This window comes from Calidris pugnax, unplaced genomic scaffold (genome assembly GCF_001431845.1).
Source record: "Calidris pugnax isolate Ruff unplaced genomic scaffold, ASM143184v1 scaffold133, whole genome shotgun sequence".
Classification (NCBI taxonomy): domain Eukaryota; kingdom Metazoa; phylum Chordata; class Aves; order Charadriiformes; family Scolopacidae; genus Calidris; species Calidris pugnax.
Window position 1 is genome coordinate 3,366,982 of NW_015090977.1, and position 26,278 is coordinate 3,393,259.

Genomic DNA, 26,278 nt, shown 5'->3' on the forward strand with positions numbered 1-26,278 from the left:
AGTCTTAAAGGGCAGAAGAAGAAAGAGAAATCAAATCAAAGTTAAATGCTGCAGCTCTCCCTCTCGCTACAACCTTCAGCGTTGAAATAACCCAGGAGTGCTTTGAATTCCTGCAGAGAGGGCTCTGAACATCTGATTTTGGATTCAAGCCACAGCGCAGAGCACCAGCAGTGTTAACCCCGAGCACGGTGGGAAGCACTGAGCCCTGCCTTTCTTCCTGGCCATCCCAGGGAGGCTCACAGACCTCACCACCCCCACAAAATCCTTCCGAAACACCACCTCTCATGTAATAAACATGGATACAGAGATGTGAGACTGCCACCTGCAACTACAGCAGCCTTACACCGACGCTCTTCCCTGCTGGGAGGATCAATCCTGTCCCAATTCAGGGGCTCTATCTTCTCAACCATCAGGACAGAGAGGTTTTATCCCTGCTTTGCAGATGAGGACATGAAGCAAGAGGTGGACTGGAGCAGGAGCATGAGGTGGTCTCCGGAAACCAAGCTCAGGGTCTCTCTGAGATTCACATGAGCTCATATCTTTGCCACAACAGGAGAGAATTTTTTTGTTGTTTTTTTTAATTATTATTTAAAACCCTAAACTGCAGAGGCACAACTCTGCTTCTTATTCAAGCCTGCTTTCTCTTAACGCAGCCCCAGCTCTATAAAGCATTTCCCAACCAGAAACAGCGGTCTTAAATTCTTCATGAACAGCGGTTAGTCTCACCACAATTTTTATTGCGCATCATGAATTTTAATAGAAATCCACACGAACCCAATCCCTCAGCACCAAGGCATCAAGACAGGCAGGGTTTGTACAAGGTGAGAGGCGCTACTGGTTTTTAAACAGAGTCACAGCAAATAGTTGTGGTGGGTGAGGGAGAGCCCGACGGAGCTACTTCCACCCACAGAGAGCACGGAGCTGCCTGCAACTTAGAAATCATCTTGGTCGGGCCCTGCATCAGAGCAGGGTTTCCTGACATGGGTGCTCTGTATCAGCATTTGTTAAAGCTAAACCAGCCCCCAAACCCAAAATAGAACCAGTGAACCTGCCCACTCCCACCTGACGGCAGCACTTCCCACCCCATCCACGCAGAGGAGATGACCCCACACACCAGGAACCCCCCCACCGTTAATACCACCCCTGGATAAGCAGGGCAAGAAGCCCCAAACACAGACCCCAAACCAGCCCAGAGATAACAGAGATTTCTGGCTTAAATGATCTTTTTGGCATTGCCGAGGGGGTTCTCTGTTGTGGCTTTGGAAGCAATTACACCAATCACTCTGCTTTCTCTTTACATCCATCTCAAAAATGCCTCCCCCCTCCATTTACAGATGTCAGTGCTGACACAATGCAGATCCCTGCCTTCCCACATGGAACAGTTTAGGGATTGACCCTCTGGTTTCAGCAGCTCTGGAAGCCCAAGAAATTAAACTCCTCTAACACATCTTTGGCATCTTCCCCCCAAAGGTTAAAACAAACAAACAATAAACAAAACCAAACACTTTCATTTGCCAGAAGGAAGAGCAACCCCTACTAATGCTCGGCATGGAGAAGTGTGGGTGATGTGATGGATGGACAGTCAGCTCAGTGGAGGGTTTCCCATTTCCAAGAAGGGGATCCCTCACAGGCGTGCTGAAGGTTGCAGTCTTATTGGCAGCTTTCTGCAACACCAAAAAACCCAGATTCTGATGGTTGGAAGTGATCTATTTTGGGGAAACGAGCAGAACGATGCCCAGAGCACCCTCTCTCCGCAGAAAGGGCAGCAGAGAGGGATGTTTCCCTAAAATCTTTTGGTAGCAAGGTGCCATCTGGTTTTGCAATCAATGGCACACTTATGGGCAAAGCCATGTGTCACATGAAATAAGGCTGGGAGAAGGAGGCAGCAGCATTACCAGCATTACTAAGAAGCCCCAGAAGAGACAGACCCCACCAGAAAGGCCTCTCTATCAGGAAGCTGTTGGCTCTCCTGGGCTGTCCCATACAGATACGGCAGCTCCTAGAGACATCGTCCTTCCAACAATGTGAACATTTGCAAAGCTGCTCTCAGGAAACTTGGCTAAAAACACATTGTGCTGTCTGCAAGAGTCACAAGCCTTTGGCTCTCCTGAGGTCACACCACAGGACTCACATGGAGAGCACCTGTAACAGCTTCTATTTCGTTTACCAGCCTCCTCCATCCCACCACAGCAGAGCTGTCTCAGTGCTAAAAGCTCCTACAGATGCTCTTTGCTTTTGAAGATCCTCTGAGAGATGCTGTCCTGGAAAACACGCTACCATCTTGCCTGCAGTGTGGTAGCAAACAAACCGTGGAGGTCTGAGTGCATCTGAGTCTCACCAGGGCATGGGGGAACCCACAGCTCTCAAGTCCCTGAGGTTTCTGACCTGCAAGACAATGCACTTCACTCACCTACCACTCAAATAGGTTATAAGCCACACATGGAAGGATTCAACACTACCAGAAATGTTGGTTTCAGCAAGTTTCTTTTACCCATGACCTTAAACACCACCACTGTTCATATGCAGCAGCTCATGCCCTTAAGCAAACCTTTGTCAGACCTGTTCCCATCACTCTCAGCCCCCAAAGCCAAATGCTCCCCACACCTGGGTGAAGACCACCCAGCTCAAAGCTGATGGTTAAGATATTTATATGGCAGACAGATCAGCGCAGCACCAGACAGCTTCAAGGGACTTAGGGCTTGTGAGAGTTTAGCAGAGATGCCAACAGCAGATGGCAGGTAATGGGAGAAGCCCCTTGACGGCAGGGCTTCGAGCACCCTCCTTGCACAGTGTGCTGCTTCTCCTGGAGACCATCACCACTTCCTCCCCTTCCCATCCAGGAATGGCAACCTGGACTTCATTATTGGGCAGCTGTGAACTTTTGCTCAAATTTAGCTCACTATGGTGCTATGAATGACTCCAGGGAAGATCCCAGCTGGCGCATTGACCCGAGGCTGTATTATTCAGTGCATGCTCACACTTACCCTCCAGTTTTCAGCAGCAAATCTGCTCAGATCCCAGTTCTCAACACCGGGGAAGTGCTTCTCTAAGTATTTTGACTTTGTCAAGGCGACCATTCCAGGGGGCCATTATCTGCTCCAGCCTATTCAGCTGCCCCAGCTGAACAAGTCCCGGCAGCACTGAGCTCCAACAAGCCCTGGACACTGGGGGACTCCTTCCTCCAGCCAGTCAGCTCAAACACAGCAGCTTTCAAGCTGCTTTAATTGACACTGGAGTCTATGCCAACCTCCAGCTGTGCCTGGGCTTTGAGAAGATGATGGCCACCTTGTGTGCCTGGGTATGGGCTTCCCCCTGCACTACAGTCACTTGTTTGTTTTATGCATGTACAGTCATGCCCAGGCAACCAGTTGGTAGAGGGAGCTTTTCTGCTGAAAAACTGCTTTGTATTGGCCTGCATCCCTTCTGCACACACAATGCTGGGGAAACAGGAACCCCCACAGAAAGGCTGCCTTGACACCAGGCAGATCACGGTGCTCCACCGATGGCAGAGCATCCTTGTGGGATCAGCATGCCTGGGGCAAGCACTGCTGGGAGATCTCCTGCAATGAAGGCTTCCTGTATTCCTACAAACCCTTTTATTGATGCATGATGGAGCATCATAAATAATTACGAGTGGGCTGTGCTCCTGGAGAACTGAGTGCAGCACATTTTGGAGGAGTTTGTCTCACTTACTAAGGGTCAGCAGGAACTGTGCAGGCAGCATCCTCATTCAAGCAAGATCCGAGGCAAGGGGAGAAAGGAGAAGAGTTCCCTCATCTGCTATGGCTGGAAGACACAGGGACTGGGGCTTTTTTTAAAAATAGGAGAAGGAAGAGCTCAAATAGTTTGAAGAACAATTAGGTGCCTAATTCCTGCGCCCTTCAGAGCAAAGTGAGCCACAGGATGGGGGTCCTGGTCAAGAGACAGCGAGTCTTGCTGCCAGCAGGTTTTGAGCCATCTTCCTGGAAACATCACCTCTCTCCTCCTGGTGTCACTGTTGATATTAATTCTGAATTAAGACAGACCCTGTGCTTGTTAGTCAGGACCAGCATCAGACCAGGGGGGCCGAGGTTTATGATTGTCACAACAGAGAAAGGCAAATCCTCCACAATACCTCCTTTAATTGATAGCAGGAACAGGCTTGTCTAATTGCTTTGACCTTTGGTCAGTAAGCCTTATGCTCACCAGGCTAGACTTCAAGTGGGGGAGATCCATCCACAAGCCCAATTTATTCCTTACAAATTTCCTGCTGTTCCATTTCCCTGCCTTGGAGCAAGACCCAGGAAAAATGAACTATTTCCTCAGACTTTTCCTAACCAAATGCAGAAGTGGAAAGACCTGCAGAAACAGAACTGAGCCCAGGTATTGGGCTGTCTCTGCCACGCTGTACAGACTGAGGAGCTGCTTCTCTCTGACACTCACTAGTTTGCAGCTTTGAGCCAGTCTAAAGCCCTGAGATGGAGTTTTTCACTACGAAAAAGGCTATTACAGATCCAAGCAGAGCCACTATCCCACGCTGCTGACTGAGTCCCCGAGGGGCCCTGGCTGAGCTCTGTTTTGAGCAGGCAGGGTGGCAGCACAGACGGACAGATGGACATTGCGCCCTGGATGGGACCCAGGACACCTCACACCCTCGCTCTGCTGCCGATTCCGTGTGTAGCTTTGCCAGAGTTGATTTCTCCCCCCTTTCCCTGCCCTTTCCCCGCAGGATGAGAGGCAGAGGGGGGTCCATGTGTCCCACACCGACGGGAGGATGCTCTCCGGAGCAAGGCGAGCCCAAGGCTGAGCTCCTGCCACCACCTAGCGGTGCTCCAGGGGAGAACCGGGCCACCCCCCCCCCCCGCAGCATCTCCCCGGCTGGGCCCTGCCCGGCAGAGCTGAGCCCTGCTCTCCCCCCTCCAGCTCCCCCTGCCAAAACACCCCCCCCGGGGGGGCTTTCGGTTCCTCTCAGTGCTCCAGATTATTTGCTCGCAGGAGTTTTCAGACTTATTTTCCTGACGCAGATCAGCTCTCTGTTTCTCCACTGCACCTGCAGTAGCTCTGCTATCACTGAGGATTTCACAGAATCACCGATTCGTCAAGGTTGGAAGGCACCTTTCACATCATGGAGTCCAACCATCAACACAACACTGACAAAAACACCACTAAACCGTGTCCCTCAGCACCACCTCTGCCCAGCTTTTAAACATCTCCAAGGATGGTGGCTCTACCACTTCCCTGAGCAGCCTGTTCCAATGCTTAACAACCCTTTCTGTGATGAAATTTTTCCTAATATCCATCCTAAACTTCCCCTAGCACAACTTGAGGCCCTTTTTTCTTGTCCCATCGCCTTTTCCTTGGGAGAAGAGACCGACCCCCCTGGCGACACCCTCCTTTCAGGGGGTTGCAGAGAGCGAGGCCTCCCCTCAGCCTCCTTTTCTCCAGGCTGAACACCCCCAGCTCCCTCAGCCTCTCCTCACAAGACTTGTGCTCCCTCACCAGCTTTGTTGCCGTTCTCTGGACACATTTCCTTAGAAATTTTAATTTTCAAGCTGTTTGGTCCCTCCTTGATCCTTAATGAACACAACCAGGTTTTCAGGAGGGCGAGGCTTAAAGGTCAGGGGCAAGTTCAGCCACAGCCATTGCTCTGAGGCCTGTAGCGAGCCCTAAACTCACTAGCCATGGCCTCCTAAACCCCTTTGAGCTCTCTCTGAAGCCCAGTTTTGCCCCACAACAGCAAAACCACCACTGGAGACACCCCTGCAGATCCCCCACCCCACAACCCTCCCCACCGGCCGGGACTCACCAGGGCTGGAGGAATCCAGTAGCTCCAGTGCAGCCAGTTCACATCCAAGCAGCTACTCCTATCACGCTGAGCCATCACACCCAAAACATAGATTTACTGCCTGAAATGCCTCTCCAGTGTCCCCCAGAGAAACAAGTCACCTCACTGGTTGGGGAGCAGGAGGGAGTGGTGGGCCACCCCAGCCCCCACGGCCCAGCTGAGGAGCAATCAGGGGTAATTGGCATCTGCTGTGGGCAACTGCCAGGCTCCATCCCACAGCTGTCTCCAGCTCCAGCTAAATACCGGAGCAAAGCCCACCTGGCTGTCTCTCGTCAGCATGTAATTGCTTGTAAAAAGGGTGAATCCACCCACCTGGGACCTTCCAAAACAAAGCAGGCCTAGAGCTGGGCCCCAGCAGCTCAGCCACCGCTGCTGCCGAAGGAAAGAGAGGGTGAGAGTCCAGGGGAAAGAGAATTAAACCCTGGGGTGACAATCCTGCCTGGGTGCTGAGCTGCTGGGAGGAGATGGACATAGCCACGGCCCCATCTATAGGTCACAAAATCACATTTCTTACCTATTTTTGCATGCTAGAAGGTGTTAATTTTGTTCACGGAGGGCTCTGGGGTGAAATGGGTGCAAGGACATAATGGGTGTACCCACATTTCAGTCACTCGCCTCGCTCTTGCTCCTGGGCTCTCAGCCTTTCCCCCAGACACAACAACTCCATGGGGTGATTTACACCAAGCCCACAGACAGGATATTGCCATCCTCCTTGCTCTAAAGCCCCCAAGATAGAGGTCATTACCAGAAGTGATCTTTTCAAAGGATAAATGCTAATGTAGTGTATTGTGAAACGTTTTATTCACGAACATTAACAAGGTCTATGAAAAAGCTGGTCTGTGGATTGCCCTACTCTTTTGTTTGTAGCTACAGATTAAATCTTACGTTGTTATTTATTTCATCGAGGTGCAAGAATCGTGTTGCAAGGAGCTAACAACAGATACAGCACAAGCAAATAAATCTGTGCTCAGGTCCCCAACTGTTTCCTTAACATTCTATAAAGAAACACCTGCAAGAGGTAAATGGGGAATATTGGTTCTGCCAGGAAGCCTTGCAGGTTGGGACACAGGCCCCCCCCCTTTCTGTAGCAGCAGGGTCAATCAGATGCATTTTCTAGCCAAGGATAAGTTATTTCTATCAGTAAAGGTCATAGCACTTAGCAGAGCTGTAAAAGCCCTTTATAAAGGAGAAACTGAGACCTACAAACACAAAGGGCTGCCCGAGTCACCCAGCGAGGTGCCAGATCTCCTGAGAGCCCGTGCAGAGCACCGAGGGACAGGGACACGGCTTGGCAAAGGCGCTGAAGGAAGGTCCAAACCCTGTGAACTCCCACCTTGCTTCTCAGCAGTGCTGCTGCCTATTTCCCTGAGCCTGGGGTTCACAGACACCCCCAGGTCAGTGCCCAGGCTGCTGCTGAGAAGTTGGCAGGAGCTCACAGAGAGGACACCCCATCAATGGAGGCCAAAAAAGGGACCTTTGTGTGTGCAACCTCTCGGGGATCTTCCAGGAGGACACTTGTGGGGCTCAGAAAGCAGCAGTTTGACAGTCAGAGGGTTAGCTGGGTAACAGCAGGCAAACAAGTTGCAAGAGTTTAACAGAAACATGGGCTGCTACCTTTAGCTACAGCTTGATTTTCTCACTCTGCCAGGCAACTCACCACCAGCAAAATTTTGAGTAGAGCTGGAGGGAAGAAAAAAGGAGAATTTACAATCCAAATTCCAGCAGCTGCCAGCATACTCATTCACATGAACTTTTCAGAACAACATTGCTTTGAAACTCTCTATTTTAAAAAGAATGCTGAAGCAATTTGCTTGCAGAAAGCAGGCGCTGCTGCGAGAAGACAGATGCTGTTCCTCATTTTCAGCAATACTTTCACGTAATACCAAAATATTTGGCACAAAGCAGCCGATTAAAGAAATGCCATCGCTGACGGCAGATGGTATTTCTCATCCCAATCCATAGCCGCCTGCTAACATTAGATGTAATCTGATTGCAAACACAGCGCGTGCATTTTTTCCAGATGAGCAAGCTTTACATAAGTTTTCACTGCCCTTATTTTAGTTTGTTAACAAACATCCATCCTTATGAGCAAACAGCCTGATTACAGTGTTATCAAATGAATCCCTGCTGCTCCCCTCAGCCTTCCAGCACCTGAAAATATCAGCAAAATGGCCTTTCCCCATTGTACCACCTGCTTAAAACACCTAGATTTAAGTTGCTCGTACTCTCAGGAGCCGGGGGGAGCCTTGAAAGAACCCAATTTAAGGCCATGGCACTAAATTACAGCAAGACTTTCCCTATGTAAGAGTCTTGGGAAATATTCCAGGCAGCAGGTCTTACCTTTACTTTAGAACAAAATGAATTCAATCACATATTGATTTGCTGAGCACTTTTGCCCCAGTGAGAACTCACCATGGATTTTCCTGAAAGTTTACTCAAGCGTGACTCTATGCAGCAAGAGCTACGAAAAACAGGATTTTCTTCAAGGAAGTTGCACGTCTATAAAACTCATCGAACAAAGCCGTGCACTTGCCAAATAGCGGCTGCTCGAGTTATGAAAGAGAGTTTGTTTAACAGAAAACAAGTGAATACGTGTCCCACTGCCTTTCTCTTCCTCGTTGCTGGCCGAGGGACAGGATTCAGCGGAGGCAGCTGCTTTGCAAAGCACCGACAGACGTTCGAGTCCATGCAAACACGGGGCGTTAATTAATGCTCATTTGGGGCAGACATTTCAGAACCAGTGAATTTCTTACAGCCACAACAAGGGGGGTTGTAAAAAAATATTCTACCCAAATCAGCTTTTTTCTACTCACTTTCTACTCCAGGCACCATCCTTGGAAGTATTTAAAAGACAGGTTGGCATAGTGCTTAGCGACATGGTTTACTGATGGTATTTTTAACCAGAGTTAGGTTGATGGTTGGACTAGACGATCTTAAAGGTCCCCTCCAACGTAGACAATTCTATGATTCTAATTCTCAGAGTCCCTCTTCCCCAGTAAAAATTATAAACCAACGTCACAGATTTGCTTGTAAAACAATGCTCCTGTTTGCCACTGGCTCTGAATAGGCACCGTTTGGATGCTCTGAACTCTGCTCTTCAGAGAAGCCAGACAGGCTGACTGCCTTGTGCTTGTCAAAAACGTGGTGCCCAGATTTAAAAAGCTTCCAAGAACAAAATGAAGTATGTTTTTCCTACGCTCTCAAGCACTGAAAACACACAGGTCCAACTTGTTCCCGCTGCACAGTAACTAGAACTAGAATTTGACAAGTTCCATCATCTTGATTTCAACAGCCACCCATACAGTCCTCCAACCACCTCCAGCCACCTGCAGATGCTGAAACACTCAGCAGCTGGTCTTGGCTCAGCAGAGTAAGTCACACAGTGAGGAGGCAGCAGAGACCACCCTGGATGATCATCATCAAGCAACAGCAGCAGGAGAGATGGGTCTTGGTCACAAATTCTGCATTTCTCATGACGAGCACCAGCCACATCCCCTACCCCAGGATACTCAGTAGACTTGGCAGCGTTAGGTTTACGATCAGACTCAATGATCTTAAAGGCCTTTTCAAACCTGACTGATTCTATGATTCTATACATAAAAGTCCACGTAAGGTACTCACTGCACCATTGGCACACAAAGGCTTTGAAATTCCAACCTACTGCAGACTTTTGAGTCCTAATTTCCTCTGACGATCCATAAAACACAGGTGATTTATGAAACCTCCACAGCAACCGGGCAGTAGAAATGAAGGCAACAGAATAAACTTCATTGTTTTTATTCTGCAAAGCAATATGCACATCTTACAAACACAAAATTAATCTAGGAGAGAAATGTCATTTCCAAATCAGCTATTAACCATCATGCAACAAGACAAGTGAAATGTAAGAACAAAATAAACCAAAAAAAAAAGCCATCTTAACCCTACAATCACCTGCAGAGGGTTGAAAACCAAGGCTCAGATTTTCTATGTAATGCCAAAGAAAAACGCAAAAGAAAATGGCAGCTTTCTAAGAACAAGAAAACACGTACAAATAGAATCAAAACTGATTCAAGTCATAGTTAAAAAGAAAAAGAAAACAAAAAAGGAAAGATCAATATGATCTGAACTTTAATATTAAGTTTTTACTCTTCTGTTTGGCTGCATTTAACTTTTGTACATCGCGCCTAGGAACAATCCAAATATTCCTCAGTATTACAGCATTCCAACCTGATGGACACCCTCACCTCTCCGCTGCAATACAGGGGTGCAAAGGGATAAACTAAGGCCAAAAAAAATTCAACTATCTGACATTTCCCCAGTTGTGGGTTGCAATCTTAGTATTTCTGGGTACTTCAGGACAGCGGGCGATAAACTGCAATGCAAGCTCCTCTACTTACCAAAGAGCAAAACCAGATTAAGAAACTTCTGTTTTCCCCAACAGACCAAACTCCAGTTAGAAAACTTGGAGTTTGATTTTTAATTTGCTGAAACAGAAAGGACTTGGCTTTGCTTTTTTTTTTTTTCAAAGGAGTCGTGTTACGTTGGGTGTTTTCTAGATATTTCCAGAATTTGCAACACCACCCCGGATCCGTTTCCTATTCCTGCCTTTGGTCCCCAGATCAAGCCACCCTCGTAGGCAACTCTAGAAGTCAGAATTCCTGCAGAAGGCTGGGTTTGTGTGAATTAGGAACAGCTCGGACAGTTTCCATGAGAAGCCATCTACCTGTTTTGACTTCACCGATTGATTCCAGCGAAGCAGCATCAGCCCATAGCAGCATCAGGAGAAAACTGGAAGCTTCATTTTACCCCTCGACTTCAAACTAGGCCATCTCTAAAGCTTTGCCTTTAACATCCCCGGAGAAAAACGCTTGTTAGTTAACACCACTTAAGTAACTGAAATTCTACAAAGGAAACCATGTTCTGAAGAAAAGTGTGACTATTTTGCTTAAAGACTTGTGAACTTACTGAAGTGCCAAACACACAGACCAGTAGGGTACCACTCCATAGTGTCTATACGTAATAAACTAAGAATCTTATGCCAGCATAACTGAGACTCTGAGATTTTGACTTGGGTTTCTTCTTTTGTGTAGTTTAGAGCAAAACGGGGAGGGGAAGAAAGCTTATGTGTTTTGTATACAGTTATACTACCCGACAGGAAAGCTGAAAGACAAGATGAAAGGTCAATTAAGGCAACCAGTGAGATTTTAAAAGCAGTGGTGGAAATGTCTGCAGGAAAACCCCGACTCCTGAAAATTAAGGAGGCTACTGAGTAAGAAGCCAGAAAGAAACAGCGAAAGCCAGAATGGGAAAGGGAGAAACACACAGAATAAACCATCTGATTTAAGAATGGACACAGAGAACAGTGTGTGTTTTACTGTGTGGTTTCTTTGACCTTAATCACCACAGCCCTAGTTCTCTCCCCGTCATTCTCCCCTGAGCGGGCAGCATTAAATGGAAATCGGACAAAGCTAATAAAAGTGTCATTTTCAGCTGCCCTTCAGAGATGGATGGAGAGTCCCAAAGTGAAGCTCTATAACAGACTATGGGATTTCTTTTCCTTTCATTATTTGCACTTGCCCAAGGCTGTGCAGAGCCCCAATAGACTGTTAATACAATACATCTTTTTATTAAGTTTCACTTTCTAAAAAAAAAACAAAACAACCAAAACAAAACCAAAAAACCAAAACCCAAAAAAAGTTTACAGAAAGCTGCTCTGCAGCAAAGATTCACAATCCTGGTTTGAGGGCTGCAGATGGGAAGCCAAGTGGAAGGCTTTCCAGATAGTCTCTATGCTGACTGATTCTCTGGCATTCAGCAAGCCAAATGGAAAAAAAAAAAAATAATCAAAATCAAACTTAGCACTTTTCAATAAGAAACATTTTAAAATGGGACTTCACTTCTTTTTTTTTTTTTTTACTATGAATAAAAGCACAAGTTTTTCCTAAATACAGCACTATTAAAATGTGACTATGTATTTCTTTTTCCAAAAAAAAATCTAAAATGTTGATATCTTTTCTTGCAAGCAAGGAGCAAATGGAAGAAAGTATTAGGCCACACAAATATACATTTAATTCATGTAGTAGATTGGTGGCTTTGGAAATGCAGTATTATATCAAAGGTGCATACTGTTTCAAACACACTGTACATATCATTGGGCAAAAAAAAACAAAGATCTGTTGGTTTGTTTGAGACACTTGCAAAGGCATCTTAACCTGCCCAGATGCAGCTAGACAAAAATATCTTGCTCTGACTATATGTAGCCATATCACTAAACATATCTACACAAACATTCGGCTATGTCCACAGGTAAAGACTGAAAGGATCCCGCCGCACTACAATGCGGAACAAGTGCATCATCTGACCTATTCTGAATATACTTTTATAAATATGTACAAATCAATTACAGGCACTTGAAATGTCTTTGGTTGGAATAAACCAACATTGCAAGATAATGTATTCACAGAGTGTTAAGACCCATTCTGGGTTCAGCAGGCAATGATTACGGTTCTCAGTCATTGTCAGTACAAGGAGAGGATGGATTATGCTTCTGACAAAGCAACCTAAACAAAAGAAAAAGAAAACATTTCATTAAAGTCAAATTCTTAATCCCGTAACAGTGACATTACTTATCTCCATGCAGCTGGGCATATCTGTCCTTGCTTTTTCAAAGAGCCTTGAAAAGTCTAACTTGAAAAGGAAATCAAAGTAAGCCTGAGGGTGTCCCGTACTTAGCATAATCAATTTAAAAAAAAAAAGTAAAAACCAAAACACTCAAACGAGCTTATGCTACAAAATATCATTAAGATCAAAAGGTGCTAACATTACCTTCCTACTTCACAATTAAATATATTCATATTGAAGCAAAGTGCAGGTCTCCACTGCAGTAGCAAATACTGACTGTTTCAATAGCTTTGTCATTTTTTAAACTTAATTCCGATTAACAACAATTAGAATTACAGATCCTGTTTTATTCAAAGTTTTCAATCTGTTGTGATAAAAGTTAATAAAACTACTCAATGCTTCATACAAAACGGTGCAAATAACATCAGAATTGTGGCAAGAGTTATGTTACAGCACTTACTGACCTGCAATAATCCACTCCTGTAGGAGAGAAATCTAACTCTGAGGATCTACAAAGCACGTGTGTGGATTCTGTAGCACCCATCTGTACAACAAAACACCCGTGTCTCTCTGAAAGGGAATTAAATCTACATCTCCAGAGATAATAGAAATCAGCCTGTACTAGGTACGGAAGGAGGTTTCCTACGTTTGATCAGAGTCAATATTGTGTTATTACACACTCACCTTTTCAGAGCAGAACTCTGTATTGCTTTGCCTCAGTTTGCTTGGTCTGCCTTTAATAACTGCATAGCAGAACATCGTAATCACCATCACAAAAAGAAAGTAGCTGGTATGCATGAGATGCAGGTTTATTAGAGAGCGATCATCCTGCACAGAGAATTAAAACCATTTAGTGACAATGCACCAATAGTTGGCATTTTATATTAAAGCAATAATTATCAGATCAGCACAGAAATTACTTAATGAATCAACTTTCCCCCCTTTGTGCAGCTGCGTAGTAATGAAAGCCATTCCTAATTGTGGCACAAAAAGATCCAAAATCTTCCTCGTGTTAAAAATTTGTACTAGAGATCTCTTCCCATACACTGACAGTGTCTTTTGTCAAACAATTTCAAAATATAAATGTTAGTTATCAAAAGCTGTGAGATTACATGAAGACCATCATGCCCACCACCTCAACCCTTGCACTACGTAATAACCCAGCACTGAATAGGACTATTTTAAGACATGAACAGAAATATATTCAATTAAACCAGAGCAAAGCATTTATTCAACATAACACATAAAAACACTGTAGCACTTACATCTGGAACTATAACAGTTAGTTTGGGGTTTAAAGCATGATACACTTTTCCGATTGCTCCTTTGTAACACCAGAAAGGGTTGTAATCTTGTGCATATTTTGTGTTAGAGTCTCTTGCTGTGGTAAAGATCTTGTACCAAAGCGTAGCGTTGCTGTATGTCTCGGGAACACAATGTGGTGGTTGACTGCAGAAAACCAGAAATAATTAGCACCTCAATTGCCATTCTCCACGTTCAGTAAGGAGAACTTTCAGAAGTGAGTCAAGCCCAGTCTCCTCAACAGCAGCATGGTTTTATTTTGGACCTCCCAAAACAACAAAAAACCCCAAAGCTTAACCGTAAGGGTGTATAAAAAACCACTTCTTATACTAAGTTTAGCATTTAACTGCATGTTGTTCCAGTAAGTCAACATCCCACAGGTGAATTAGAAAAACACTGGTTTTCATAAGGCTTCACAGAGCCATGTGAATCCAACCGGTGGTTCTCCAGGGTATATTGAATAGTGTCAGAGAGTCTAGAGCAGACAAAGGGAAACTATTTTGATGAAAGGTCTGTACCTGCTGGGACATGGCAGCAAAGCAGCATTCGGCTTACGCTGATCTCTCAGCAGGGAAGAGGATAAGAACCTCAGTGTCAAGCCTCAGCTCTCACACAAGGCAGTGAAACTAAATTATAGGGTATCTTTCTTAAATATTCACAGATCCTTTTGCTCCTAGTGAAGTTTAAATCACAGGTAGCATAGAATCATAGCATGTCCAAAGGCAGGTAGGGATTATAGTTCAAAACACCCATAGAAAAATCTAGTGTTGCTAAAAGACAGCAAAAGTCTTAAGACTTGAGACGGGGTTTTCACTGTGGGGGAAGGCAGGCAGGTACACAACTTCCACATTCATCAAAAAGAAACAACCTCAGAGAACCAGCTGAGGAATTAATCACCCAGTAACCAGTCTATGAAGGAGTGTTTGAAATGCACTTACACTGTGACAGGAAATACATTGCTGGCTGCTGTCACAGTCATGCAGGTTGTGAACACGACCTGCTCGCAGTGGCCATGAAGAACGCAGTCGTCTGAATTCCAGGCAGCTGGCAGGGTGAAGGTAATATTGATTTCCTCGTGGGATTCTCTGCCTTTGAGAGAGAGAGAAGGAAAGCTGTTTTTTGTCCACAAAAGTATCTGAGCAACAATCACTAGGATAAGAACAACATGAACCATCACCCTGACCTTCAAAGTCATCCAGGATCTTCACTATTAACAAAGAGAGCAAAAAGGAAGTTAAAAACCAAACCACAAAATCCCCAGGTGCTGCTCTTTCTAATCTCTCCCACCCCCAGAAGAAGTGGGGTGATTAGGCTTCTTCCAGAAATTAAAAACTCACTATTTATAAGTGGAATCATGCATGTTCACAGAACTTCATTAGAAAGTAAAATCAGATCTTTAGCCTTTCCCCTCCCAAAGACTTTGCTCCACATTTGCTTTTCCTGACACTTACTTTTCAAATTTGAGATATTTGTATAGACAAAAAGGTACTAACAGATATTGAACTGCAGATTAAGTAGTGTATGTTAACTCCATGTGGATATATTTATACTGAAAATAAACCCAGGCTACTGGAAATGGAACTTGCATTTGATAGCTCTTAAAGCAGCAACAATATAACAACAACATAAAATACAGTAATAGAGATTTACAGCTATGGTAAATGTCTCTTCACAGGTCTTTCAGGTTCAAGAAACCTTCAGGCATTACTATAAAATGCAGCCCTGGCTAAAAGCTAAAATTAAATTAGGTTCTTTTATCAATTTCCACTAATTTCCTACAATCTCCTGTCAAAACTTACTGGCAGGGCAGCCACGCAGCAGATCAGTCTCTTCACAGAAATTGTAACTATCTTATTTGATGCTGTTTGCAATATTAAAGATTATTCATGTACGAATATTAGATAAACATTATTTTTTTTTAGACAACAAGCTACTTGATCTCTAATGCATCAACATTAATGCCTTTAACATGTGAGTTAAGGACTTGAAGATGTATCAAGACAGAACTGAAGAAAGTCACCGTTGAAGCTTTCACTACTTGGAATTTTGTTGGCTTAAAAATTACCTTCCATTGTCATTAGGTTAATCATTTAAAAGAGAAAAGCCTAATCTTGCAAACATGCAGGGGTTTTTTCCGTTCAAAATGCAGGGAAAAGTTTTTCAAGCAAACAAGTGAAGGGCTTTACATAGGAAATGTACAAATTCACAACAAATCTGGAAACACATATATGTTCTAAGCAAAAGATTTATCTCACCAATAATAAGCTGGTGATTTCTTATTTGATTATGTAGTTACACGCAAAATTTTAAAGGCCAAGTCTCGCATACCTGAGAGTCCAATTTGGTGTCCAAAAATTGTGGAACTTAGATGTGTGACATTGCGGGAATATCCACCAAATGGTCTGAGTGGGTCCAGCGTCAGTGTGATTGTAACAGAGATGTTTATGGGACCAGAGTCCTCAAGAGTCTGTGGAGACTGTGTAGAAGATCTCGCCTGGCCGCTCGTCACCGTACTTTCTGGAGTGGTGGTATCGTTGATGAGATGCTTTAAGGTTTCATTCTCAGATATACAGAAGTCCAAATCATTAAACCTCAGGAGGAAGGTATTCCAGTCCTTAAAACAAAGGTGAAGATTTCAGCCAGATTAGCAAGTTAAATGTTGGCTGCTGCTTCTCGAGAGCGGTGCGGACCTTGATACGCACCAGCCCGCCGGCAGTTCCAAGCCATTTAACAAAAATTACATGGCTCAAAAAGCAAGCACAAACACTGCCGTGGCTGTCTAAATGAGGGGGCGAGTTGTTTGCACAAGTTAGATGTGTTCAGTCCCAGCCACTGCCCGAACGCTGCTCAACACAGGGAGAATATCCCCCTCTAACCTATAGAAGGCATATACTGACTTGGTCCCTTACCACGCTCAGGGGCTGAGTGGTTTCTAGCAAAGCTTCCCTCGTTACAGAACAGCATTACTAGGTAAGAAGTTTCACAAGCAAACGAGCTGACACAGCAGAGTAAGAAAAAGAAAGGCTTCCAGCCATGGTAGGGAAGATGCAAGTCAGATGATTCGCCCTCATCCTTGAAATAAAACAAAGACTATTCAAACATTCGCAGCAATAGCCTCTTTCCTTATGAAATTAGAGGAGAGCACAAGTGAAGAAAGTCCGCCATAAGACTGGACACTTCCATGAGGGGAAAAAAAAAAAAAAAAGTCATTAGCTTTTCTGGGGAGAAAAACCCCATGCTCATTAGCTTCTTTTGGGGGGAAAAAAACCTCATTAGCTTTGGGTATGTCTTTCAACTTAGCATTCCCACCATTCAGCTCAGGAACTTTTGGTACCTACCTCTGTCATTTCTGGTGACTTGATCTCCTTGATTTTGAAGAAATAACCCAGTGTCAGAAAAGCTATTGCCATAGCGCTCACGCTGATCATAAAGACCACCAGCGGAGGTCGACTGCTGATGTAAACCTTCAGGTTCTCCAACAGGTTTATGTTGAACATTATTCTGATTGTTCACCTGAAAATAAAGAATTTCACAACAGTGACCGGGCTGTGTGTGTTACAGGGTGGGGGTTGGTAGATCATATAAGACAAAAATTTGACCCAAAAGAAAAAAAAAAAAGGAATCATGCTAAATTGAGATTCAATTATATGGCTCTCTACTGTTCACTGAACACAGAGTCAGTGTGCCTGAAATTAAGCACAAATCAAAACACGCTTGACTTCACCTTCTCAGTGCCTGAAACTGCCAGCAAGGAACAGATTTTAAGAAATGAGGACAACTTCTAGCACAGCCAAATATCGCTGATAAGCAGCAAACCCAGTTCTTTTCTTTCCCCAAACACCTAGGCAGGATACACACTGCTACACTTTAATTCCAGTAATACTGGAATTCGTCAAATTACAGTGTGGATGGAGTTGTAACGCAGCCACAGATCAAACTTTGTACATCCTCACACATACTTTTAAAGCTGAGGCTGAAACCTTAAAGCTCCCCTTTTACCCTGTCCTTAGCCCCAAGGGACCAGACCTTCAAAACAGGATCCGAAAAGCAGCTTACATCATTTTAGGCTTCTGCATCAAGAATCCTGTGGTCAGAAACATCTAACACCTGCACGAGGGTGGAGGCTGGAAGAAATCCCTTTTTTTTTTTTTTTTAAGTTCTTGCAGGATCTAGAGAACTTTTGCTAGAGTCTGTAAACAAAGAGAGGACCTTACAAATGCTGAGACGATATGTACTTGTCCTAATCTAAGGTATGTCACAGTGAATCATTAATTTTTCTCCAAAATATAATATTTTCTCTGATTCCCCTCCTGAATTTTCTTTTCATTAGCAGAGCAGAAAGAGCCAAACTCAGTTTACTGTATCAGCTCCTCCACCTCCACTCACAACAAAAAGCAAACAGTCCAGTGTTAAAGGGCAGCCTTGCGGCATGGACTTCAGAAGCTCTGCAAGGAAGGAGCTTCAAGCAAACCTCTTACCTCTGTCTTACCTAAAATCCTGGCTGGAAAGGCTTTTAACACCAACTGAACTACAAAGGCAGTAACTCTTCCTAGCAATGTGTTGTTTATCCCCAAAATTCGTGGGAAAAGGCAAACTTCAGGACTGGCATCTAAAGAATTCAGGGCTGCAACGGGTAATGTTTGAGCATTCGTACAGATCTGATAACATTTAATTAAGTCAGGGACTCAGCTCCCTGCAGGTCTGGGTGATTCCCATTGACTCTTATTAGCAGCACACTTCGTTTACAACCCATAGGTAGCAGGGCTGGAGAGTGGGAAGCCTGAAGAGGAGAGAGGGGAAGAGTTTTGACAAAAAAAAAGGGCGAGGGAGAGAATGATCTTTGATCTGATCTATTGATTTAAAAGAAAGCAAGAGAAGGCTGTTCCTCTTAACAGAAAGAATATTCAAAAAACTTGCAAAACTCTCCCAGAGAGGGGAAATTCAACTCACTGAGAAGAGACCTGAGCTCCTGTGGCCATAACACACCACCGAGCCATGCACACTAACGTTCCCCATCTCCTCCTCACACACCTACTTGCTCTCCTCGGTGAAAGCTGCTGAAACAGCACTTACTCTGGAGCACAACATCACAGCCTGGGGTTACTATTTTGCACCATCAACCAATTTTCATCCACTCTGCAAAGACCAGGAATGACAGGGTGCTGCAAACCTCTTCACAAAAATATAGAGCGTTTCTGAGAGTGAACAGCACGATGCAGAGAAAGGATGGAGAGGAGGAGAAGAGAGGAAAGAAAAGGTGATGATAAATATACACCTTACCAGAACTTCCATCTTTGCCCAGGACCAGATTTCTGGTCAAGAAAAAGGTGTCAGGAGAAGGCAGGAGCGAGAGGGAAAGGGAGACCTGGTGTTGGCAGGGATCATGCTGGGTACGATCCGCACTTCTGTATGTTTTGCCTCCTATCACTGGCAGAAAATTTCTTAAGTGAGCCCTAGTTAAAAGATCCCAAACGCTCCATCTCGAAACATCGGAGACACACGTTGAGATGGAAAACGATCAAAAGATAAACCAAGAGCAGAGTTGTATTCGGTGCTCCCTTCTGAATTGCCTTTTGAAAACACCACCACAGATGCGGGCTTTATTACAGCATTTAATCAAAGCTGAATGTCACCCTCAGCATATACAGTCCTGGGATCCCTTTTTCGAGGGGCTTCCAACAGCTCCATTAGCTGTACTTGTTTACCACAGGGTCTAAAATCAGCCATAAAACTGGGATGTGCTGAAAGGCATACATATGACAATATTTGGGCTAATATTTTTATGTAAGAGATCACCAGCTTTTAAGTGCCGGTTGCTTAATGTGCTCCCATAACTCAACGGCTTTGAAAGCAATTAGAAAAATGCTATAAGCTGCAATTTCCGAAGTGTAATATGCCTTTTGAGCATTTATGAGAGAAAAGGGAACAACTGTGGATTTCAATACTAGAGCTGACATGAAAATAGCAATTGGACACGGTTAGTGCAGAGCAGAAGGCAGAAGAATGTTTCCACGCTGCTGCCTGAAGAACTACCAGTATTTTATGAAATAAAGTGCTTAAATAACACTCGTTATCAAAGAACTTGTGAAACAGATCAGTGCACGCAAATCAAAATATATATTCCCACTGGATTTTAGGGGTTTGGTTAATGGCCCACACATTTCAGCCCCTCTGTTCTGTTAGGACCTGTTATAAACACAACACAAACGCTGTTCTTCTACCGGCTCTGGTTATAACTAACAACTTCCTCTGCGTAAATGAATAACCTAAAGAAGACAATTTAAATTTTTACTTCTTTTTCACACAGTTAAAAAAAAAAGAAACCGAACGCTATTACCTCCCGGCAGGTTCAGGAAAGCCAGATCAGATTTCACTTTTTAGCTAAATAAATAATTTAGAAAGCGGCTCTAATAACTGCCGCCTGCCTCGCTCCACCCCGGCTAAGCCTTTTAATACTTGTGCAATAAAAATCACCCCAGTCAGCCTAACGAGCAGCTCAAGCACAACGGGAAGAATGAAAACTGCCAGCCTGGAACATGGGCCACCAGCTCCAAAGTAATTGCCCGGTATCGAGGTGCGTAGACGTCAAGAGAAAACACCACATTCAGGCAATTCCAGCTGACGGTCCTCATCAAGAAACGCTCGACCAGCCCTGGAGAGAGATTGTGCTCTGAAATCAGGCCCTGCAAACCCCAGAAATTCTGTTTAACAGTTAAAAAGGTAAAAATGTTAAAGGATGGAAATACACGAGTTAATGCGTCAGAGTCCCTGGCAAAGACAGAATTGGGTAACCATCTAAAACGCAAGGAAATAGCCACTTATTCTACAATTTAGGGGAGTCTTCCTTCACAATAGCTCAAGAGTGAGTGAATGCAGTAACCTCAAAGAAGCAACATTTTAAAATCCTCCTTATTTGTACATGAAACTGTATAGAAAAGCTAACTTCTGTAATGGACCTATGAGTTTTTTCAAGAATAAGTTACAAATAAGGAAAATCTTGAAGTCAATTGCAAAGACCAAAAAGTCAATGGAATGAGTCACACAGATTAAATTCCCATTTCAGGGCTTAATATCAAAGGGACTGAATTCCTTACAACAATTAAAAAAATGCATGCTGTACAGGTAGGTATTAAAAGTAAAATTGTAGTTGCCAAAAGGAAAGAAAAATATTTTTAAAGTGATCAAAGTAAACATCTGACATAATTTTTACATGTTTTTTGCCATGATGTTGACTAGTCTTTCCACCAAAAAGCTTAAAATCATGTAGTTTCCTTACAAATATTTCTCCTTCGTGTTGTGCATGTAAGATAGTCACAGTCTAGAGGAGAAAAATATTTGGGAGGGGGTTAAATAATAAAAAACCCCACTGAAATACCTTAAGGAAGAAAATTGTGGGTGGATGAGAAGGGCAGAAGGCCAGCACTAACCTATTCCAACACTCCATTAAGACCTCTCATGTTTTCTAAGCCTGAACCTCTTATTGCACATAATAGCGTTTAATCTTAACTGTGTAGTTCAGTTTATTTATAAATCAATTACATTTTCTAAGATGTCCCATTACTACAGCACAATGTGAGTTAGGAAATGGGTCACATCAGGGTTAACCGCTTTGAATGAAAATAATGTTGCGTGCCAGAAAAACACTCATAAACACAAATCAACCCAACTGTGATTTTCCTACCAAACCATCCATAAATAACATGCAAACAAAGAAATGGTGTTGATCTCAAACTAAAGTGCCTCTCATTTAAGAGCACTAAACAGCAGCAGGTACCAAAAATATCTTTAATTTGGGTTTCTACTCCTCAAACCAAACTTGATGTCTAACACCTAAACCACTAAAAATAGTAGAGCAAAATAGTTCGCAGTTGTGTTTACTGTGAGGCTGCTTATTAAAGTTCAGAATATTCAAAATGGTCTGTCAAAGCATTATAAAGACTAATTATTAAGAATAATTATACGTATCTCTAATATCACCAGCCCATTGAACAGAACTAGCGAAAGTAACCTCACTTGATCTTACAAGTGAAAATAAAACCTCTGCCGGTTCTCAGAGCAGCAGCAATTATTACCTCCCCCTCCTTTCTTTTAAGTGAAAGAAAACAGGATAAAAATTAAAATTAAACAGAAGGTTTTGAACTCACCAAAAGGCTGCCCTTTTTTGCCCTGAAATGAACTACTCGTTTCTACTATCACAGTTTTTACAGTCAGTTTCTTTCAGGAATTGGGGAAGACTAATCATGATTATCTTTTTTCTTTAAATCTTTGTTAGAACTTCACAACATAATATTTTTATCATAAAACACGCAGTTTGGAGGAAAAGAGGGTTTCCCTACTAATTTAATAGGAAGATTTACTTTACCGTACTGCTCTCTGTGGACACAAAGAGGTGCCAGTACCTGCAGCTGCTTCAGTTCATCCTTTTAAGAAGCGTATCGAGACCCTGTGGGATGAAACTGTGGAGCCAAAACCCTCTGCAGCAGCAGAAGGGCCGGCAGGGCTGACTCCTGGGCGTTAAAAAAAATAAACCAAAGTCAACTGACTCATAGTAAATGCCACCAGCTTTCTTCAGAGAACAGGGGAAGAGCCTTACGGAGGAAGAACGTTGATGAAAATATCAGCTGGGACCCTTCAATCCACCGCAACCGAATACAAGCGAAAGATCAGCAGCCAGATGTGCACAAACACATCGCCTCCCCCAAGACAGCTCCAGGAGAAAGCACCCAAGTGGGAGATAAAAGTGATTCAGCTCAAACTGCTCAGTAGCTCATCACAGTTTTCCGAGCTATTTTATCCCGTAAGTATATTTACTGATTAAAAAAAAAAAAAAAAAAACCAATTTTCCTAGAGTCTGGAAGCAGAAAGCGTGGCAGGAAAATGGCCTGGCCCTTTGCACATGCCAAGGGCACAGACAGAAGACACTGTGCAGCACAGGAGGAGAGCAAGAATGTCACCTGCTGAAAAGGAGCTTCTTTCCTCACGTTATTCTGATAATGGAGTCCGTCAGGAAGCAGGTTATTAACAAACCCCTGAGAGCCCAGGGACTTGCCAGAACAGAATGAAGCAAAATGCCTCGTACTTGCATGAAACGTTTCTTTTCACCTCTAAAAACACTTTTCAAAGCATAATGAAGCACTTCAACATCCCCAAGAGCTACATAAACAGCGAATATTTCAGTCCTACCCATGAAACAAAGCCAAGGAAGGAAAGCAATTTGGTCATAGTAAATTCCAAGGATCAAATTGATACTGAATTTCAAACACCCAAATTCCTCACTGTAACTCTTGTTAAAGACAGAAAACTTACAATAAAAAGTAGAGGAGTTAAAAAAAAAAAAAAAAAAAAAAAAAAGAGAGAAAATTTGTGGCTCAGACATTACTCAATCTGTGTACACAAAGTTTCCAGATACTTAACAGCCCTTCCCAACAAACGCCTGTTGTAGTTCAATGTGTCTGTGGTGATTTAACACAAGCACCTGAGCAGTGTCAGCTGATGCTCCTGGAACAGCCCAGTAGATTTTAATTTAACACTTAAAGAAAAATTTCTGCAGAAACAGACAAACAAGTTCCAACTACTTTTTTTAAATGCTAAGGGTTTAAAACAACAACAAAAAAAAAGAAGAACCAGAAAAGGGTAGAAAAGTTATAAGCCAAGAAATATAAATGATGCAAGGAAAGACATTTATTTTTCACTGGTTCAATGAACCCTAAATTCTGACTCACGTAAAAAGGGAAAAACACAATTTAAACCATCCCCAGTTGTAAAATGAAAGTAAACGTAATCTCTGGTTGAAAATAGACATTTTGCTGCCAAACTTTAAAAAGTCAGCCCTGTTTGCCAAGTGAGCCTGTGCCATGGGAAAGAGCACACGCTCATACGCAAGGCTTGGTTCTGGCTTGGCCATTTTTAAAACCTTCTGGCTTTTACAAGTCAAAGTCATGACGTTATAATCTTGATCATACAGACTCCAATAAAACATACAATATTAGACTCAAGGACACAACGCTATTCTGGTTCCTGCTGCTCAGCATGAGAACCTGGGAGAGGAAGGTAAAAGGAAAATTATTCAGTTTTATAGGATCTGTCCAAGTTCCATGAGAAATCAAATTCTGCCGTGTACCGTACTGACAACGGGCAAACACAGGCAGTTTACAGAAAGGCTTTACTCAAGGAGCATGAAAAGTCTCAGTAACAGTTTAATAATCAGAAACTGGTTTAGTGACCAATTTAAGAAGGTTAATCGTTGACTTCCTGAAGGTACACAGTACAGAACTCAGCAGTGAAAGTAAAGAAAAATGCCAGAAAAGGGCTCTTCAGACTGTTTGTAATGAGAGCTGTGGCTTGTAATGAGAACTGTACGGCCAGGGAGCCGCAGACAGATACACAGCTTGAATCACAAGCAGAAAATGACTGACAAGTGGAGGAAATGGCAGCTCAGAGGAGACGGCAAAATAAAAGTTGTGGATGTAGAAAGAAGGTAACGCCGGCTGCGTGAGAGGAGGAAAACAGCCAGTGGCCACTAGCAAAGGAGAGAACACAAAGAGCAGCAAAAAATGACTGAAATAAGGGACTTAGGCAATAGCTGAAATATCAAGGATACGGCAGTAGCATCACCATGTCTGTGGTGCTTCAGCCCCGCTGCTCAGAAGAAATAGGACTTTCAAACTCAGGTAGATAAGTACAGTCTCCATTTTATGGACAGATAATTAATAAAACCTGACATGCCAGGGCATACACGAGTTTTCTTCCAAAACAAAACCTGGGAGCTCTGAGTCCTGGCAACCAGCTTTATTCACGGGTCAGAACGGTCTTCTCAAAAAAAATGGAACTCCCACCACAGGCTTGCTCTTGGGCAAGGGGAGGTTTGGGGAAAGCAACAAAATTCTGACACCAACGAGTTTCACGAATACCTAGTCTTGGGCTCATTTGATAAGAGCTCTATTTTGAAAAAAAATTATGGTATTTAACAACAAAAATTAAATAAAAATGATGACAGCTAACAGCTCCACAGGAACACCATGGGGAGTGTTTGGGGAGGGAGCTGGGATCCTGCGACACACACCATCCAGCCAGGGGCGATGGAGGTACCAGTCACTCCTCACACAAAGGACACCAAGGTCTGTCTGTCTGTCTCTGCCCTCGGATGCTCCTCTCCACGGACAGAGCACACTGGCTATTTTGTATTATCCAGCAGCATTTCAAGTTCTTATCTTTCAAGTGGGAAAGAAGAATGACATTCCAGCGGCCCGGAGCCATGAGGGAACAAAGCTACCAAGGTCTTAATCCTCTTTGATGGGACTAAATGGAGGGTCGCAGAGCCCTCAGCCTCGCAGGCACAATTCGTGTTATCTGTGTGTGCTCAGTCTGCCCACAAAAGTTGTCCCCTGTCCTACAGACACCTGCTGAGCAGAAGCTGGGTTTGCAGCCATCGGCTGGGTCCTGGAGACCCGAGGGTGGATGGAGGTGGCTCACGGGATGAACCTAGAACCTTTTTATACGTCCAACCTAGAAGCAAAAGGATTAATACGTATTTCCTACAACTCAACTGTTTATAAAAAATGATTTACCACAAAAGACAGGCCTGGCCACGACAGGATCTCATCTCACCACACACTCCCAGCTGCACAACTTCTCAGAAGTTCTATGAGGATGCAGACAGTAATCCTTACGGAATTCTACCTAGACCCAAGGTTTGGCTATCAGGACAAATTCACCTGTATAATTACACCGCTAGAGCTAATCACACAAATAAATCTCCCCAGAGGAGACAAGCCTTCAAAAAGCAAACAGAGGAGGAGGAGGGAGGAGAAGCTGGGCTGGACCCTGCTCTTCCCCTCGCCAGGCAGAAACGTGTCCCAGGGCGTCTGTGGCTACGATACGTGGTGCAAGTTTAACGGCAGGTGTCCAGCAGCCATGTTCTAGGCATGATGCACCCAAAGCCTTTTAATTACAAATAAATCATAACATCTCTAGACATGAGTTATATCAAAAAAATCAAAAGAGGATAAAATACATACCGTCATGAAAAAAAGAGGTTAAATTACATACCGTGATGAAAAAAAATCCCACAAACCCACCAAAAAAACAACGAAGGAATCACTATTCAGCAGCTACTTTGAAACGGAAATATTTTTAGCGCTACCGGAATGACTTTTCCTCACTATTTTTTGCTGGCGCGGTGCCACACAGGCAAAGCTCAAGCTAAGAGCCTTTTAAAAAAAATAACAATTATGTAAATAATACAGTAACACTAACGCTGAGGTACATCCCCCCACACACACCCCGAATCACCCCGCCGACCTCAGCACAAGCGCCCTGGAAGCGGGTCTTTGCGGCGGCGGCGGCGGCGGCGGCGGCGGGAGGGACGCGCCCGGCTCCGGGCCCGGGCTCCGGCCCCGCTCTCCCCCTACCGCCCCCCCGTCACACGCCGTTACCGGAGCAACCCCCCGCCCCTGCCCCGCAACGGGATCCCGGTGCCGAATCCCGCAGCTCCCCCCGCGGAGCGGAGGCGACCCCGCATCCACACACCCCCTCCGCCCCGCGCCCGAG

The 26,278-nt window shown here is 44.1% G+C and overlaps 1 protein-coding gene across 1 annotated transcript; it reads right to left on the bottom strand.

Annotated features, from left to right (window-relative positions):
* Positions 1–9,585: 9,585 nt before the first annotated feature.
* Positions 9,586–26,055, bottom strand: TMEM248 (transmembrane protein 248). The gene is made up of 7 exons (XM_014953348.1): positions 26,030–26,055; positions 17,068–17,242; positions 16,058–16,343; positions 14,668–14,818; positions 13,693–13,876; positions 13,112–13,255; positions 9,586–12,366 (listed from the first exon to the last, which is right to left on the bottom strand). Exons 2-7 carry the CDS (start codon positions 17,224–17,226, stop codon positions 12,346–12,348), a joined length of 945 nt encoding a protein of 314 aa, XP_014808834.1. The 5' UTR covers positions 17,227–17,242; positions 26,030–26,055; the 3' UTR covers positions 9,586–12,345.
* Positions 26,056–26,278: the final 223 nt, after the last annotated feature.